Source organism: Capricornis sumatraensis, chromosome 6 (assembly GCF_032405125.1).
Source record: "Capricornis sumatraensis isolate serow.1 chromosome 6, serow.2, whole genome shotgun sequence".
In the NCBI taxonomy this organism is placed as follows: domain Eukaryota; kingdom Metazoa; phylum Chordata; class Mammalia; order Artiodactyla; family Bovidae; genus Capricornis; species Capricornis sumatraensis.
The window spans coordinates 109,741,274-109,757,833 of record NC_091074.1 but is presented as its reverse complement, the minus strand read 5'-3'; the positions used below and the strand labels follow the sequence as shown (position 1 = coordinate 109,757,833).

The 16,560-nt window shown below is 39.4% G+C and overlaps 1 protein-coding gene across 1 annotated transcript in view; it reads left to right on the top strand.

The window, feature by feature from the left end:
* Nucleotides 1-16,560, top strand: part of ECPAS (Ecm29 proteasome adaptor and scaffold) — a 74,761-nt gene that overhangs the window by 13,303 nt on the left and 44,898 nt on the right. Inside the window, exons 7-15 of the mRNA XM_068973745.1 lie at nt 2,097-2,216; nt 8,007-8,092; nt 8,322-8,400; nt 10,229-10,278; nt 11,308-11,374; nt 11,469-11,591; nt 14,060-14,163; nt 14,547-14,670; nt 15,871-15,951. Coding sequence (XP_068829846.1) covers nt 2,097-2,216; nt 8,007-8,092; nt 8,322-8,400; nt 10,229-10,278; nt 11,308-11,374; nt 11,469-11,591; nt 14,060-14,163; nt 14,547-14,670; nt 15,871-15,951 — 834 coding nt within the window. The remainder of the gene's footprint in view (nt 1-2,096; nt 2,217-8,006; nt 8,093-8,321; nt 8,401-10,228; nt 10,279-11,307; nt 11,375-11,468; nt 11,592-14,059; nt 14,164-14,546; nt 14,671-15,870; nt 15,952-16,560) is intronic.

Here is a 16,560-nt window from a genome sequence, read left to right as displayed (position 1 = left end):
CTTTATAGTTCTGAGGCTGCAGCTCCTCAATTCAGCCATAACGTGGCAGCAGCCAGAGAACATAGCTGAAGGAGCATGGCTGTGTTCCAGTAAGACTTTATCAGTAGTGAAATTTGAATTTCTTATTATTTTGTGAAATACAATTTTACAGAATATCGCTTTGATTTTTAAGAAGTTGTTTGAAAATGTAAAAACTTCTTTTAACTCACAGACCTTACCAAGACATAGTAGGCTGGATTTGGCTCATGGGCTGTAGTTTGTTGACTCCTGGTCTAGAATCTAGGACAGTAGGTGGGTTCTTCTGAATTTTCAGAGTAAGATGTTGCTTAATAACAGAAGTTCTTTTTAGTTCACTGTGTTTAGAAGTATTCCAAGTCTAAACCTAGACATACAAAATTATTTGTTTGCTTTATAAACCATAAATAGTTGTTTTAAAAATCGTATTAACTCCTGTTAGATTAAATTGAGTGTAATAGAGACTTCCCTGGCTGCCCAGTGGTTAAGGCTTCCTGCTTCCACTGCCAGGGGCAGGGGTGTGATTCCTGATTAGTGAACTGAGATCCCTCATGCTGTGACACAGGCCTCCCCCCACCTCCCCGAAGAAGAAAAAGTTGTGTGCGATGTAGCAGAAAGAACAGTGAGTTGGGAATTCTCACCCCGCCCTGATTGTCCTCCTGAATGGATGTGTATAAATGTCTTGGAGAGGAGAGATCTGGCTTATTGCACAACTTTTTTGGGCATCCTGTTCTTCATGTAGAAGAACCACTAGGTCAGTGGTTCTCAAGAGTGTGGTCCATAGGTCGCAGAGGGTCAGAGGTTCACAAAGCCAAGATAGTTTTTGCCTTTTTTTTTCCTGTGTTGAATTTTGCACTGATGGTGCAAAAGCAGTGATGTGTGTCACTACTGGGACCTTAGCATGAATCAGAGCTGTGTCATTAAATAATTATTAGGAATCATTCTTTTCCTCACTGTCAGCACTCTTGGTTAAAAAGGAGAGAGGAAATAAAACTCAGCTTACGAATATCCTTGATGAATTCATGCAGAAAAAATTATTTTATATTAAGAGTAGAGAAACAAACTCTGGTTATTAAGATGAGTATTTGGCATGAATTTTCTCTTTTAAAATGAAAAAAATAAGGTTCCAAGAAAAACAGTTAACATGCTCCGTTGGCAGTGGTGAAAGTTGAGCTTTTTAAGCAAAAATTAGAATTTTGGGAAATTTGTATTCATTGTGTTGAGCATGACAGCTTGTCAGTATTTACAGAGTTTTCTGATAAGATTGGTCATGATATTAACGTGTGATTTGTGTGTGTGTAGATGTTTTATAATGAAATACTTGCATAACTCATATGAGCCAATATTTTCCAAATGACCAGTGTTGTTACAGAAGCATACAAGGGTAAGGGAGCCATTTAATATAATTTAAATGGAATTTAGTATACTGTAACAGAGTATGCAGAGGTTCCATTGATACATTTTCAAATCCTCATGACAACCTTTAAGAAACTATTGTATATCAAGTTTGTGGAAGTTTGTGGGTGGTATTCGTATTTAGAATATCTGTAATTAAGAATATCTGTAATGACCTGAAAAACCTAGTAAAATCATCACCAGTTTTCCAGTCACATATCTGTGTGAAGCTGGCTTTATTTTTTTTTTAATATACTTAAACCAAAATAACATATCACAACAGATTAAATGCTGAAAAAGATACAGGAATCCAGCTTTCTTCTATGAAAGTGGATAGTGAAGAGATTTATAGAAAAAACAGTACAACTCTCTCAGTGCAGTTTTTTGTTTTGAAAAATGTAGTTTTTAATTTGTCTAAAAATATGTATTTATGAAAATATATCATGGCTTTAATACTATTTTTAAGTGAATAAGTACTTAAATTTTTTTCAGTTTTAATTTCTAATATAGTAAGTATTCATAGATATTCCAGTATAAAAGAAATATCTTTGGAAGCCTCAGTAGTTTTTAAGAGTATAAAGGGATCTTGAAACAGAAGTTTTAGAGACCATTGATTTAGATGATCTCTCATGATTTCTTTCAATTGATAATAATTTTGAAGTGCTGAATTATAATGTTTTCAACAGGGAGCAGTTCTGAAGCCAGAGCTGAAGAGGGACCCAGTCAGCACAAGGGTCAAGTTAAAGATTGTCCCCCACCTTCTTCGTTCTAGACAAGCTGCCGAAACGTTCCCAGCTAACATTCAGGTAACTGATTTTTTTTTTTCGAAAGAAATACAACCTGTTTACAACTTTTATGTCTATGTAACTAGAGAAAGAACTGTATTAATGAATATTCAGGAGGTAGGTTGATATGTATAACAAGATTAATGAGATTCTTTTTTCTCTCTCAAGTTTAGCTGTAGAAAATACTTAAAATTTTTTATTGTTGAGACTTCCCTGGTGGTCCAGTGGTTAAGACTTTGTTTTCCAGTACCGGGGGTGCAGGTTCCATCCCTGGTCGGGGAGCTGAGATCCCACATGTCTTGGAGCCAAAAGACCAAAACATAAAACAGAAACAGTGTTGTAACAAAATCTGTAAACATTTTTAAAAAATGGTCCACATGAAATATTAAAATTTTTTGATTATAGAATATATACTCTATATGGTTACCATTCACTCTAAATGTATGGTGATAATCCCTTTCAAACTAGTGCTTTTCTGAGTGGTGTTTTTCCAAAAATGGTAGTAGCAGGAACTTGTAGAATAAGTGGAATAATGAGTGGAAATAACGAGTCATCCTTGCTTGGAGCCCCACGTGCAGGCAGCGGCCACAGCCTCTGAGCTCTGCCGCCTCAGTATCTTCGTCTCCCTAGGGCAGGTGCTGACGATAATGGAGCTCGTCACTTCTTGTTTTGCTTGTCTTCCTTCCAGTTCTCTTCCTTGTTGCCCCGTCTTGCCCACAGTCAGTCTGTTTTCTGTGTTGCCACCAGAGTTATTTTTGCACTTGGAAATCTTTGTACTCTTTTGGTATGGGATATGAGCCCCTCCGCAAAAGCCCTTGCCTTTCATCCGAGTGATGACCAGTCCAGCTCTAGAGACAATTTATTTGAGCATGGTTTTGTCATTAGTTACTTGCTTTTGATCTTAAATAGGGCTTCCCTGGTGGCTCAGTGGTAAAGAACCCACTTACCAGTTGTAGGAGAGGTGGGTTCGATGCCTGGGTTGGGAAGATCCCTTGGAGAAGGAAACGGCAACCCACTCCAGTGTTCTTGCCTGGGAAATCCCATGGACAGAGGAGCCTGGCAGGCTACAGTCCATGGGGTTGCAAAGGGTCAGACATGACTTAGTGACTATAAACAACAACAAGTACAACTTTTCATCTTAAATAAACCTTAAGGTTTTTTCCCTATTTTTCTTTAAACATTTAAAAAAGAACCTGTAGAATGGGTGTAATGATAGTAGATAGCTCATAGAAGTGTTATAAAGACTTGAGTGGGATAGCCGATAGAAGATTTAGAGCATGCTGCTGGTACTCATTCAGTGAGAAAGTTCTCAGTAAACGGTGAAAAGGCAGCGGTTATTTCCCATCTGGTCCCATATCTCAGCACCCCTCGCCCTATAGCTTACGCACCAGCAAAGGCCGTTGCTCTTAAGCGTGCCGTTTCCATGGCTCTGTTTCATGCCTCCTGGTGTAGGGCCCCTCCCCCTGTAGCCTGGTAAACATCTCCTCCGGTTTCAGGATCTTCTCTAGTGTGGCCCCTCCTCTCTAGAATGTCCTTATTTCCTACCTCTCCTCCCTTTCAGTCCCAAAGTAAGAACACGCTTGTCTTGCTCACTGTATGTGTATGGTGGCCATTGACTTCTGTCTTCACGTCTCTCCCCCTTAAGACTTATTTAAGTGGCTGCTTCCTCTTCCTAACTTCTGTCTTCATCTCTCTCCTTCTTCAGGCTTATTTGTTCTACTTCCTCCTCCCAGGTGATACAGCTTTTATTCCCAGTATCTGCTCACCAATATTTAGTAGTACTAGTGTTAGTCACTCAGTTGTGTCTGACTCTTTGCGACCCCATGAACTGGGGCTCACCAGGCTCCTCTGTCCATGGGATTCTGCAGGCAAGAATACTGGAGTGGGTTGTCGTTTCCTTCTCCAGGGGATCTTCCTGACCTAGGGATTGAACCTGGGTCTCCTGCATTGCAGGCAGATTCTTTACCATCTGAGTTACAGGGAAGTCCTTGACTGATTTCAAATACTGTGTTCTGTGTTTCCATAAACATAAAATAATCACAGAGCTTCTTCCATACTAGGCACTGTTTTCCTTCGTAGTGCCTTAATAATTTTGGTTCAGAAATTGTGGTGGTAGTAATGCTACATTATATAATAAGCAGCTAGAATTATGTGGCAGAATACTCATAGACCTCTTGTAGGTCTACACTTTGTCAGTCAGTTCAGTTCAGTTGCTCAGTTGTGTCTGACTCTTTGTCAGCCCATGGACTGCAGCACACCAGGCTTCCCTCTTCATCACCAGCTCCCGGGGCTTGCTCAAACTCGAGTCGGTGATGCCATCCAACCATCTCATCCTCTGGTGTCCCCTTCTGCTCCCACCTTCAATCTTTCCCAGCATCAGGGTCTCTTCAAGAGTCAGTTCTTCCCATCAGGTGGCCAAAGGATTAGAGTTTCAGCTTCAGCATCAGTTCTTCCAATGAATGTTCAGGACTGATTTCCTTTAGGATGGACTGGTTGGATCTCCTTGCAGTCCAAGGGACTCTCAGGAGTCTTCTCCAACATCACAGTTCAAAAGCATCAGTTCTTTGGTGCTCAGCCTTTCTAGTCCAACTCTCACATCCATACATGACTACTGGAAAAATTGTAGCTTTGACTAGATGGACCTTTGTTGGCAAAGTAATGTTGCTGCTTTTTAATATGCTGTCTAGGTTGGTCATAACTTTTCTTCCAAGGAGCAAGTGTCTTTTAATTTCATGGCTGCAGTCACCATCTGCAGTGATTTTGGAGCCCAAGAAAATAAAAGCCTGTCACTGTTTCCACTGTTTCCCCATCTATTTGCCATGAAGTGATGGGACAGGATGCCATAATTTTAGTTTTCTGAATATTGAGCTTTAAGCCAAAATTTTCACTCTCCTCTTCCGTTTTCATTAAGAGGCTCTTTAGTTCTTCACTTTCTACTGTAAGGGTGGTGTCCTCTACATATCTGAGGTTATTGATATTTCTTCCAAAAACCTTGAACCAGCTTGTGCTTCGTCCAGCCCAGCATTTTGCATGATGTCCTATGCATAGAAGGTAAATAAGCAGGGTGAGAATATACAGCCTTGACGGACTCCTTTCCCAGTTTGGAACCAGCCTATTCTTCCATGTCCATTCCAACTGTTCCTTCTTGACCTGTGTACAGATTTCTCAGGAGGCAGGTCTGGTGTTCTGGTATTCCCATCTCTTGAAGAATTTTCCAGTTTGTTGTGATCTACACAGTCAAAGGCTTCACTGTAGTCAATAAAGCAGAAGTAGATGTTTTTCTGGAACTCTCTTGCTCTTTTGATGATCCAGCAGATGTTAGCAGTTGGATCTCTGGTTCCTCTGCCTTTTCTAAGTCCAGCTTGAACATCTGGAAGTTCACAGTTCATTTACTGTTGGAAGCCTGGCTTGGAAAATTTTGAGCATTACTTTGCTAGCGTGTGAAATGAGTACAGTTGTGCAGTAGTTTGAACATTCTTTGGCATTTCCTTTCTTTGAGATTGAGATTGGAATGAAAACTGACCTTTTCCAGTCCTGTGGCCACTGCTGAGTTTTCCAAATTTGCTAGAATTTTGTGTGCAGCACTTTCACAGCATCATCTTTTAGGATTTGAAATCGCTCAAGTGGAATTCCATCACCTCCACTAGCTTTGTTCATAGTGATGCTTCCTAAGGCCCACTTGACTTTGCATTCCAGGATGTCTGGCTCTAGGTGAGTGATCACACCATCGTGATTATCTGGGTCATTATCTGGGTCATGAAGATCTTTTTTGTATAGTTCTTCTGTGTATTCTTGCCACCTCTTCTTAAAATCTTCTGTTTCTGTTAGGTCCATACCACTTCTGTCCTTTATTATGGCTATCTTTGCATGGAATATTCCCTTGGTATCTTTAATTTTCTTGAAGAGATCTCTAGTGTTTCCCATTCTATTGTTTTCCTGTTTCTTTGCATTGATCGCTGAGGAAGGCTTTCTTATCTCTCCTTGCTGTTCTTTGGATCTCTGCATTCAAATGGGTACATCTTTCTTTTTCTCCTTTGCCTTTTGTGTCTTTTCTTTTCTCAGCTATTTGTAAGGCCTCCTCAGACAGCCATTTAGCCTTTTTGCATTTCTTTCGTGGGGGTGGTCTTGATCCCTGCATCCTGTACAGTGTCACAAACCTCCATCCATAGTTCTTTAGGCATTCTGTCTATCAGATCTAATCCCTTGAATCTGTTTCTCACTTCCACTGTATAATCATAAGGGATTTGATTTAGGTCATACCTGAATGGTCTACTGGTTTTCCCTACTCTTCAATTTAAGTCTGAATTTGGCGATAAGGAGTTCATGATCTGAGTCACAGTCAGCTCCCAGTCTTGTTTTTGCTGACTGTTTATAGAGCTTCTCCATCTTTGGCTGCAAAGAATATAATCAATCTGATTCAGGTGTTGACCATCTGGTGATGTCCACATGTAGAGTCTTCTCTCATGTTGTTGGAAGAGGGTGTTTGCTATGATCAGTGCATTCTCTTGGCAAAACTCTATTAGCCTTTGCCCTGCTTTGTTTTGTACTCCAAGGCCAAATTTGCCTGTTACTTGAGGTATCTCTTGACTTCCTACTTTAGCATTCCAGTCCCCTATAATGAAAAGTACTTCTTTTTTGGGTGTTAGTTCTAGAAGGTCTTGTAAGTCTTCATAGAACCATGCAACTTCAGCTTCTTCAGCATTATTGGTTGGGGCATAGACTTGAATTACTGTGATATTGAATGACTTGCCTTGGAAATGAATGGAGATCATTCTCTCATTTTTAAGATTGCATCCAAGTACTGCATTTCGGACTCTCTTGTTGACTATGATGGCTACTCCATTTCTTCTAAAGGATTGTTGCCCACAGTAGTAGATGTAATGGTCATCTGAGTTAAATTCGTCTGTTCCAGTCCATCTTAGCTCACTGATTCCTAGAATGTTGATGCTCACTCTTGCCATCTCCTGTTGACCACTTCCAATTTGCCTCGATTCATGGACCTAACATTCCAGGTTCCTATGCAGTATTGTTCTTTATAGCATCGAGCTTTACTTCCATCACCAGTCACATCCAGAACTGGGTGTTGTTTTTGCTTTGGCTCTATCTTCATTCTTTCTGGAGTTATTTCTCTACTGATCTCCAGTAGCGTATTGGGCACCTACCAACCTGGGGAGTTCATCTTCCAGTGTTTTGTCTTTTTGCTTTTTCATACTGTTTGGGGTTCTCAAGGCAAGAATACTGTAGTGGTTTGTCATTCACTTCTCCAGTGGACCACATTTTGTCAGAACTCTCCACCATAACCCATCTGTCTTGGGTGGCCCTACACAGCCTGGCTCATAGTTGCATTGAGTTAGACAAGGTTGTGGTCCATGCGATCAGTTTGTGATCTTTTGTACTACACTTTGTCCTTCAAAATTAATGCAGTCTCTTTCATACAAGTATTCTAGCTGACGGCTGTAGGAAGCCAACAAGTAGCTTCAATAAACCGTCTGGATAACAAACACAGTGGAAGCTACCACTAGGAAGCACCAGAGAGTTCATGCTGCAGTGGGCCACCACTCTCATGCAGAAGACATCAGGAGATTAAATTATTTGGGAGGTATTAGGTTTCTTAATTACATGTGAATTTATTTTGAAAGCATCTTTGCGGGGGAGTGGTGGCCCACTGCAGCATGAACTCTCTGTTGCTTCCTAGTGGAAGCCCCACAAATAGTGTAATACAAAAGACCTACTGTTGAATCATCAGTCGTATTTGAAAATAATAAATTGCTGTTCTTTTTAATTGGTATTCTTGATATTCTGTTTTCATAGGTGGTGTATGATGGACTCTTTGGTACAAATACAAATTCAAAATTAAGAACATTATCCCTGCAATTTGTGCATCACATTTGTGTAACGTAAGTTTTTTGCACTGTTTATAAAGTTTTCAAGCCGTTCGGAGCGATGAAGGGATGTAAGAGCATCTCACCTAGAAAGAAAATGTGTTTGCTTACCTTAAAATATGCCACATTTTGATAGATTATTTAAACTTATGTCATTCATATCTGTTTTAAGTAATAATCTGAAACAATATGTAATTACGAGATTCTTACATCTTGCTTTGTGTATGTGTTGTTTTTTAACAAGCTGTCCAGAAATCAAGATTAAGCCATTAGGTCCAATGCTTTTGAATGGTCTCACCAAGCTAATCAATGAATATAAAGAAGTAAGTGACTTGGTTTTTTTTAAAAATTTTTGTTAATATTTTAGTTTTAAAATTCTGTTTTAAACTTTCCTGGTCTGTATGTTGATACAGTTAAAGTTATTCCATCACTTCTTAACATTTTGAGGTGGTGCAAATTTCAGAAATTACCACCATCTTTTGCCCCTTTTTTTGGAAATAAGCATTAAAAATTGATATGGACCTTGAGGTGGTCTTATCATTTCTTTATGTAACATTTTAAAAAGCTGGTACATTTTATTTTAGAAACTGCACAAAATGGAATGAAAAGAATTAGATTTTATTTTATGATTTATTTCCATATAGGTCTATTTGGATTTGCTTGTATTGAGAAACTGTTAATTCTTAGAGACTGAGATTTTATTGATTCAAAACTGTCAAAACATGCATTCAGTAAATTTTTGATTCCTTAAGCTAAGTGGGATGAGGATTCCTTGGATTGTAGTTTTTCAAATCCTGTTTTTTCTTGCTGTATCACTCTTACCATTTCTAGTGTTTCAAGGGAATTGGCTAAAAAGAAAAAAAGGTAAAGTTTTAAGAACTCTAGTTAATGTTCTTTTCCTAAGTCTTAGCTAAATATGAATGCATGTTTGCAGTAGTATAGTGACCAGTATTTTGCCATTTGGAGTTAGAATTGAGTTTGAATCCTAGCTTTGTTCCTTTGTGAGTAACTTAAATTCTTCGGACCTCTGTTCTTTATTAGAAGAATGAGGCTAATAGTATCATTTCATTGAATTATGGTGAAGATTAAATGATTATAGATGATTGTAAAGATTAAATGAGCTAATTTAGCATAGTGAAGCCATGTTAGTAGATATTATTATTATTGAAAACTGTTCACTTGCTGTGCAGCTGTGCTTTGGGGCAGTCCTAGGCCTGACTCTCCTGTCTTCTTCTGTTGAGTGAACAGAGCTTGCATGGTGCTTAAGGCCTTGGGAACCTTTCAGATTATTTTTATGGCATAGATACATGCTTTGGATGGCTGGTAGAAATAAAAATGCTTTGGGGCTTTTGGGGGAGAAACTATATATTTGAGACTAGATTAGAGTGGCCAGATAATCTACGGGGCTGTAATGATCTTAACCTCCAGATGACACCCGCATGTCTTCCCAACAGATGACCCATAAGAGTGGCCATGTGGGTGTGTGAATCCTTTGTGAAGTGTATAAACCTCACCTCATAGAAGTGCTGCTATGTTCCGAGTAGTGTCAGACTCCTGATTTTCATAAAGCAATGTAAAATTGTATCTCTGTCTTTAGTGGAACCCTCACTAACTCACCCGAATACTATGATCCCTTTAACTTTTTAAGGTGAAAGATATGAGAAAAAGCAATTTACTATAGTGCAGATTTATAGACAGTTGCTCTCCTGTGTCCTGAAATTTGGGGTGAGAAAGGGTGGATCCTAGTCTGTTGGGCAGTGATTAATTCTCTGATAAGTTAAGCTGTCTTCCTAGTATGTTGGTGGTGAATTTTGGTATTTGCAGGTTACATAGTATTGAAAGGATCCTGAAGTTAGCATCAGTGGAGAGAAACTTTTCTATCATATGACCTCTGCATTTTCCTTTTGGAGTGAGTGGGGGATGGAAAGTTTTGTTTTGTTTTTTCTTTTAGGAGTCTGATGCATCCTGGGTTTGGACATTTTTATTTGTTTTGTTCAGATTCTGGTATCATGTCGTTAGGCACAGTGAGACTTAGGTTTAACAAGGAGTAAAATAATGCATTTCATTGCAGCAAAAAGGTTTTGCCGTTTACTGTGTTTTTGTTCTGTCTGCTTTTTTGTTCTTTTTTTTTTTTTTTTTCTTAATTTCAAGGACCCTAAGCTACTGTCTATGGCATATTCAGCTGTTGGAAAACTCTCCAGGTGAGTAAACTCCTTTTCAGTGAGAGATACCTTGTTGGTAAACTAAGAAAAATTGTGGCATTTAATAGTGGATGGATAATAAATTTGTTATGATTCTGAAAGGAAATTATTTAATGGCCGCAGGTTGTTTAGAAATGTCTTCCTTGTAGAAGGATAATGATGTGAGACGTCTTAATTTATATTTGAAGATATGCTACTGTATTAAATGGCAGTATTGAAATGAGATTTTGAGCTGGGTTGTGTCCGAACGTGTTAGTTTTCTTGCACCCTACATAGAGACACTTGATTGATCTTAAGTGTTCTTGTTATGACTCACTACTAGTGATTATCATATCAGTAATCAAGGGTTTTTCTAGTGATTCTCTTTTCTGATAGTGTTAACGATTATTGAGTTTCCAAAGGTGGATTTTTTTTTTTCTCCTTTGTTTAGTATGGTTTCTTGCACCCACTTCTTCCTGGTTTCCTCTTTCTTCACGTATTTCAGAGCAGGGGGTGAGAGGAGCGGCATCTTCAGTGGCCCTAACCGCTGCCTGCACCCCTGCACAGGTTCTGTACTGGCCTGTGGAGACTAGGTCGGGCTCTTCTGCACTGTGTAGGGAAGGAGTTTGGGGGCTCAGAAGACAATCATTTCAGATCAACTGATAGAGCACAGCATTGTCAACAGACCTTGTCCCTTGTGTGCTGGCATGCAGTTGACAGAACTTCTTGTCACTGTAGTCTTTAGTTTAAATAGCATTTAGTCTCATCTCTTTTCTTTATTTCAAAATCAGAAATGTTAACTGAATGCATGGAATATTCTAGTGAGACTATCTGGATAACACGTATATTAATCTAGAGTTACTTGGATTAGACAGTAGAATTAAATATGGACTTTAAAACAATGTTTGGTTCTTTGGGGAGGTAACCCAGTGATGCTCACATGGTGCCCCGGGGTTAAAGTGCAAGTTCAGGAACATGTGTGTTTAGTTTCGTTCTTTTCTGCCTTATGGAAGTTTTTGATAGTAACGATGGTCTCACGTTCTCTTGCAGTCGAATGCCACATTTATTCACTAAGGATATAGCTCTCGTGCAGCAGCTTTTTGAAGCCCTGTGTAAGGTAGGGAAACACCTGGCAAGTGTGTGCTTTCTGTTTGGATGCTCAGCTGGAAACTCGACCGTGAAGGAAACACTGTTTTTATCATCTTTCACAGGAAGAGCCCGAGACGCGACTCGCTATTCAAGAGGCATTATCCATGATGGTTGGCGCTTACAGTACGTTGGAAGGCGCACAGCGGACTCTCATGGAGGCACTTGTGGCCTCGTATTTAATAAAGGTAGGTCCAACTGTGTGAACCACAATGGCTGGTAGTGTACATATTTTATATTTTTATGATCAAAATTTGAATTGCTTTTCTTCTTAATAATGAAGAGGAGTATTTGCTTTCCCTTAGATTGTGATTTATGATTTGTTTTCTTTGCCCCTGTAAAGTCTTTTATTGTCAGTCTTGCCTTTCAAACCAAGGTTTCTAGGCACAAACTAGGCATAGAAAATAGCTGTTTGAATGGAAAATTCTAAAGTGCTGTGTTTTTAATTCTTCGTTATGGAAATATGATTTTAGAGAAGGAGTAGTGATATGCACAGAGGCCTTATGTTTAAAGCCTTCCTTGTTGGAGAACTGTTTTTAATGTCACGTTCTCCTGCTTGGAAGTGTTTTGTTTTAACTGGTAGCTGAGCCCTACAGTCCCTTGTAGTGGAGTTCTGTAGGTAACACTGGGGGAGAAGAGCAGAAGGAAATACAGATTTTATGTATCAAAATGAGTCTGTAGGAAATAAGCCAGTACCGTCATACATACTCTTCTTTCTTTTAGCCCTCTTCATCTGGCTGTTGTGGAAGTTTGTAAGAGAATTTTTAATATCTATGGTTATGTACACATAGTGTTAATCGCTTAGTCATGTCCAACTCTTTGTGACCCCATGGACTGTAGCCCACCAGGCTCCTTAGTCCATGGGATTCTCCAAGTAAGAATACTGGAGTGGGTTGCCATGTCCTTCTTCAGAGGATCTTCCCGATCCAGGGATCAAACCCAGGTCTCCCACATCACAGGCAGACTTTTTACCGTCTGAGCCAACAGGGAAGCCCAATATACATATACACGTGTGTATATATGATATATACAGTATAAAATAATATATTATGTATTGCTTTAGTCAGTTTTTTGACCTCTTTCTAAGAATAGAAAGAGAGGGAGATTAAAGAGGGAAAAATGTCAAATGTTGGTGAGATTGATATGATTTGCGTGCCACTGAATTTGGCTTCCATATTTATATTGAGGGAATTACTAAAGGTTCAGAAACGTGTCTGGCTTCTGTTGAAACAGAACAGGATAATTATGAGCATTCAGAAATCTTATTATATATAGAGTCCCATTGTCAAATGCTCTTGGTGTCCAGTGTACCTGGTTCATGGTCATATAACATGAGCAAAGTAGTATAGGCTTATTGGGAAGCTCATTAGAATCAAATACTTGAAACTCTTCATCAGTAACCTCATAAGAAAATGGAATGCTTGTAGAGTGCACAAGGGTGCTGGTTATACTTATGCAGATCAAGTCACATAACAATATTACCAAGTCATAGGTGGTTTGGTTTGTTTTCCCAGACCCCATGGAAGGCAGCCAGACTGAGAGCCAAGTCATGCAGACTAGCCCTTAGTATATTGCCCTATAAAGGGAATGCTGAAGAGTAAGGACACCTGAATGAATGAGGTAGCACGTGTTTCTAAGCACCTCTCATCTCACTTATGTTGTGACTGGAGGATTGACTCAGGGGGAAGGTAGATGAGAACAAAGCGTCAGCATCATTAGACTCTACAGCTGCTTTTTCTGGTCGAACTTTGTATTTATAGATTGCAGTCTCAATCTATTTAAGTTAATTGGATATAGGTGAAATTGAAAGTTGCTGTCATGTCCGACTACTTGCAACGCCATGGACTGTACAGTTCATGAAGTTCTTCAGGCCAGAATACTGGAGTGGGTAGCCTTTCCCTTCTCCAGGGGATCTTCCCAACCCAGGGATCGAACCCAGGTCTCCCGCTCTGCAGGCAGATTCTTTACCAGCTGAGCCACAAGGGAAGCCCAAGAATACTGGCGTGGGTAGCCTATTCCTTCTCCAGCGGATCTTCCCGAACCAGGAATCGAACTGGATTCTCCTGCATTGCAGGCAGATTCTTTACCAGCAGAGCTATCAGGGAAGCCCCAATTGAATATATAAGCTGATATTCTGCTTTGGAGTCATTTTTAATTTTAGAGCTAACCCGAAAGTGTTGGCGATATTTTACTTTAAATTTGTAGGGACTCCAGGTAGGCTCTGTTTGTGTTCCCTGCAAACTATATGAATTTCACTCATGTGACTGAGAGCTTGAGAGTTGAAGAAACAGAGGTGGTGGCCGGAAACCGCCCCTGTGACCTTGGTCCCATGGTCGGGCTGAGTATGGGCATCTATAGAGAGATTCTCTGATAGCGGTCTTGGTGGGGTTTCCTGCTTTACTTGGAAGATCCCCTTAGGTCATGAAAGCACTTTTAAGTAATGCCTTTGTCCAGAGACTTTTAAACAACATGATTAAGGATCTTGACTAAAAAGATTTGTATTTATTTAGATATATTTATTGAAATATCAACTTAAATTTTGATTGTTTACAGTTAAAATGACTTACCTTGACTGGAATGAGTTGTTACTTGAATTTTTCTTTTTTTAATCTCTGTGTTATGTGTCTCTGTGTGTGTGTGTTTATGTGTCAAATAGCCTGAAGTTCAAGTTCGACAAGTGGCTGTGAAATTTGCCAGCACGGTGTTTCCCTCAGACCATATTCCTTCTAGATACTTGCTCTTGTTAGCCGCAGGAGACCCGTAAGTTTCAAAGGTGTTGATATGAACTTGGGTTTATTTCACATTGTGTTGAAAATCGAATAAAATTTATGTTGCTTGTAGCATTAGTCCGTGGAATTTAGAAGCAATGTATTAGAGTTAAAAATATGGCCCCCTTGACACAGCATGCAGACCTGTAGTCATACCCTGTCTTGTTATTTCCTGTGGGTAAAATTCGAAGATGCAAGCCATGTGGCTAATGAAATTTCGAAAAAGAAGTGATTGCTTCTCATGTATTTTATGATTTTTTGCATGTAGCCAAGAATATACTTAAGACAGGTGCCAGATAAAAGTGCTGATCTTCGTCTTCATATGATCACTCTCCGGTTGGTGAAATTTATTTATCTTTCTTCTCTTTCCGGAAGGCGGGAAGAAGTTCATGGAGAGGCACAGCGAGTTTTAAGGTGTCTTCCTGGTAGAAACAGGAAAGACAGTGCTTCTAAGCAGATGCCGTCTTTCCCAGAAATGGTGTACTATATCCAAGAAAAGGTATGGTATTTACTTTCATATTATTAGTTTGAGTCATATAGTGAATGATGAAAATAAACATACTGGTTTTTTTTTTTGGTGACACTTTGTAAAATGCTAATCACTAAATGCTGAATAGTAGTAAAGTTTCTAACAATGTTAATATTTACAATAAGAGGGAGGTACAAGATGAGAAAAATATAAATCTCAAATGTAATTAATCTGCCCAAATCTAAATTATTTAGTTTCTTTTATGCTCTTCAGCATTTTGGCTTTGTTTAAAATTTTTCCCCTTGGCAAGACATGCTTAAAAATATTAGCTCTTATTATTTTTGTGTTTATTTTTTGAGTCGTGCCATGCAGCCTGTGGGATGTGGGATCTTAGTTCCCCTACCAGGGATTGAACCTGGGCCCTCAGCAGTGAGTGCATGGAATCCTAACCACTGGATTGCCAGGGAATTCCCCCAAATATATCTTCTTATTTCTAAGGGCATTATTTAAGGCAGTGTAAGTTTAAGAACACTTTAGGGAGCAGTTCAGATTTTTTCCCCCTGTGTTCATGAGAGAACATCATACCTGCTTTTTGCAAGTCTCCTATTTTACTGGTAGATCAGAGGATTGGCAGCCACAACCCAGACCTGTCTGACTTTTTACATGAATGTTTCTGAAAGTGTGCTGGGGGACAGCTTACTGCCTTCATCTCTACCGGTGGTCTTAGCTTTTTGCGTAGACAGACATCTTACAGGTGTTGGAGGGCAGTTTGTGGCAACCATGGTTCTCTTCCCTGTAGCGCTGCCATAACTGGGGGCAAAAGGTGTTTTCATGCTAATGTTTTTCTTCTACTTTCATTATTAATGAAAATAGCCGGCATTCAGTGCCCTGGTTTGGCCGTGTCAGTAGATGCCCAGAGTAGGTTTATTCTTCTAATTTTTACTCTAACTGTGTCATCTCTGGAGCTTTTTCTTGTTTTCCTTTCTTTTAATGAAAGTGTAGGTAATTTGTAGGTTTCTTCTTTTTTAAGAAGCCAGTCAAAAGGCAACACATCTGTCACTTAGGGTTTGAGGTCTGTGCACAATCAAGCATGAATAATGTAAAAATATTTGACTAGAAAAAACAGTAGCAGACAATAATGTAGCTGGAAATACAGTTATCTTCGAGTCAAGAAAAGGTACATGTGCTTTGTTTTTCAGTAATTGGTTTTGGGGGGTTTCTTCTTCTTAGGCTTCCCATCGAATGAAAACACCAGCCAAGTACATGACTGGGACCACTGTCCTTCCATTTAACCCAGCAGCGTTTGGAGAGGTAGGACCGGAGTATGTTTCTGTTTCGCTTTTGCAGAACGTTCTTAAAGATAATAATGTCACAGTCAAAGAGATGTCTGTGAATTTCTTGTCTTCTAGGTAAAAACCCATACAGTGATGTCATTGTTTTATATCAGATTGTTTATTAGGAAAAACAGTGCGTGATAGTTGGTATTGTTTCAGTTCACAGCAGAGTCAAGAAATATATTTATCTCAGTGAGATTCTCTTCACGAGAGACCTAGGTACTTTCCGTTGATTGCAATTGGGAATTCACAGCAAATTAGATTTGAATTTTAAAGCCAACGGTATATTGAGGTTATTAGGATTATCTAGCTTTGGAGGTTGGAGGGTTAGATTAATCTACCTCATTTACTAAGGACAATTCTATTGTTTCAGTCATTGGCTTGAGATAAATGGCAAGAGGTAATCTTGTTCACAGCGAGTGAGAATACTCACGATGGAATTGCTGCCAGTCCTGTCCCAGCTGTCAAGGGAAAGCGCTTCCAGAGGACTCCTGAGCAGCTAATTTGTGTCAGGGGTTTTTAATGACGTCGTAGCTGCTCTTCTGTAGATGATTTGAACCCATTTTCTCGAATTTCTATGCTGGTG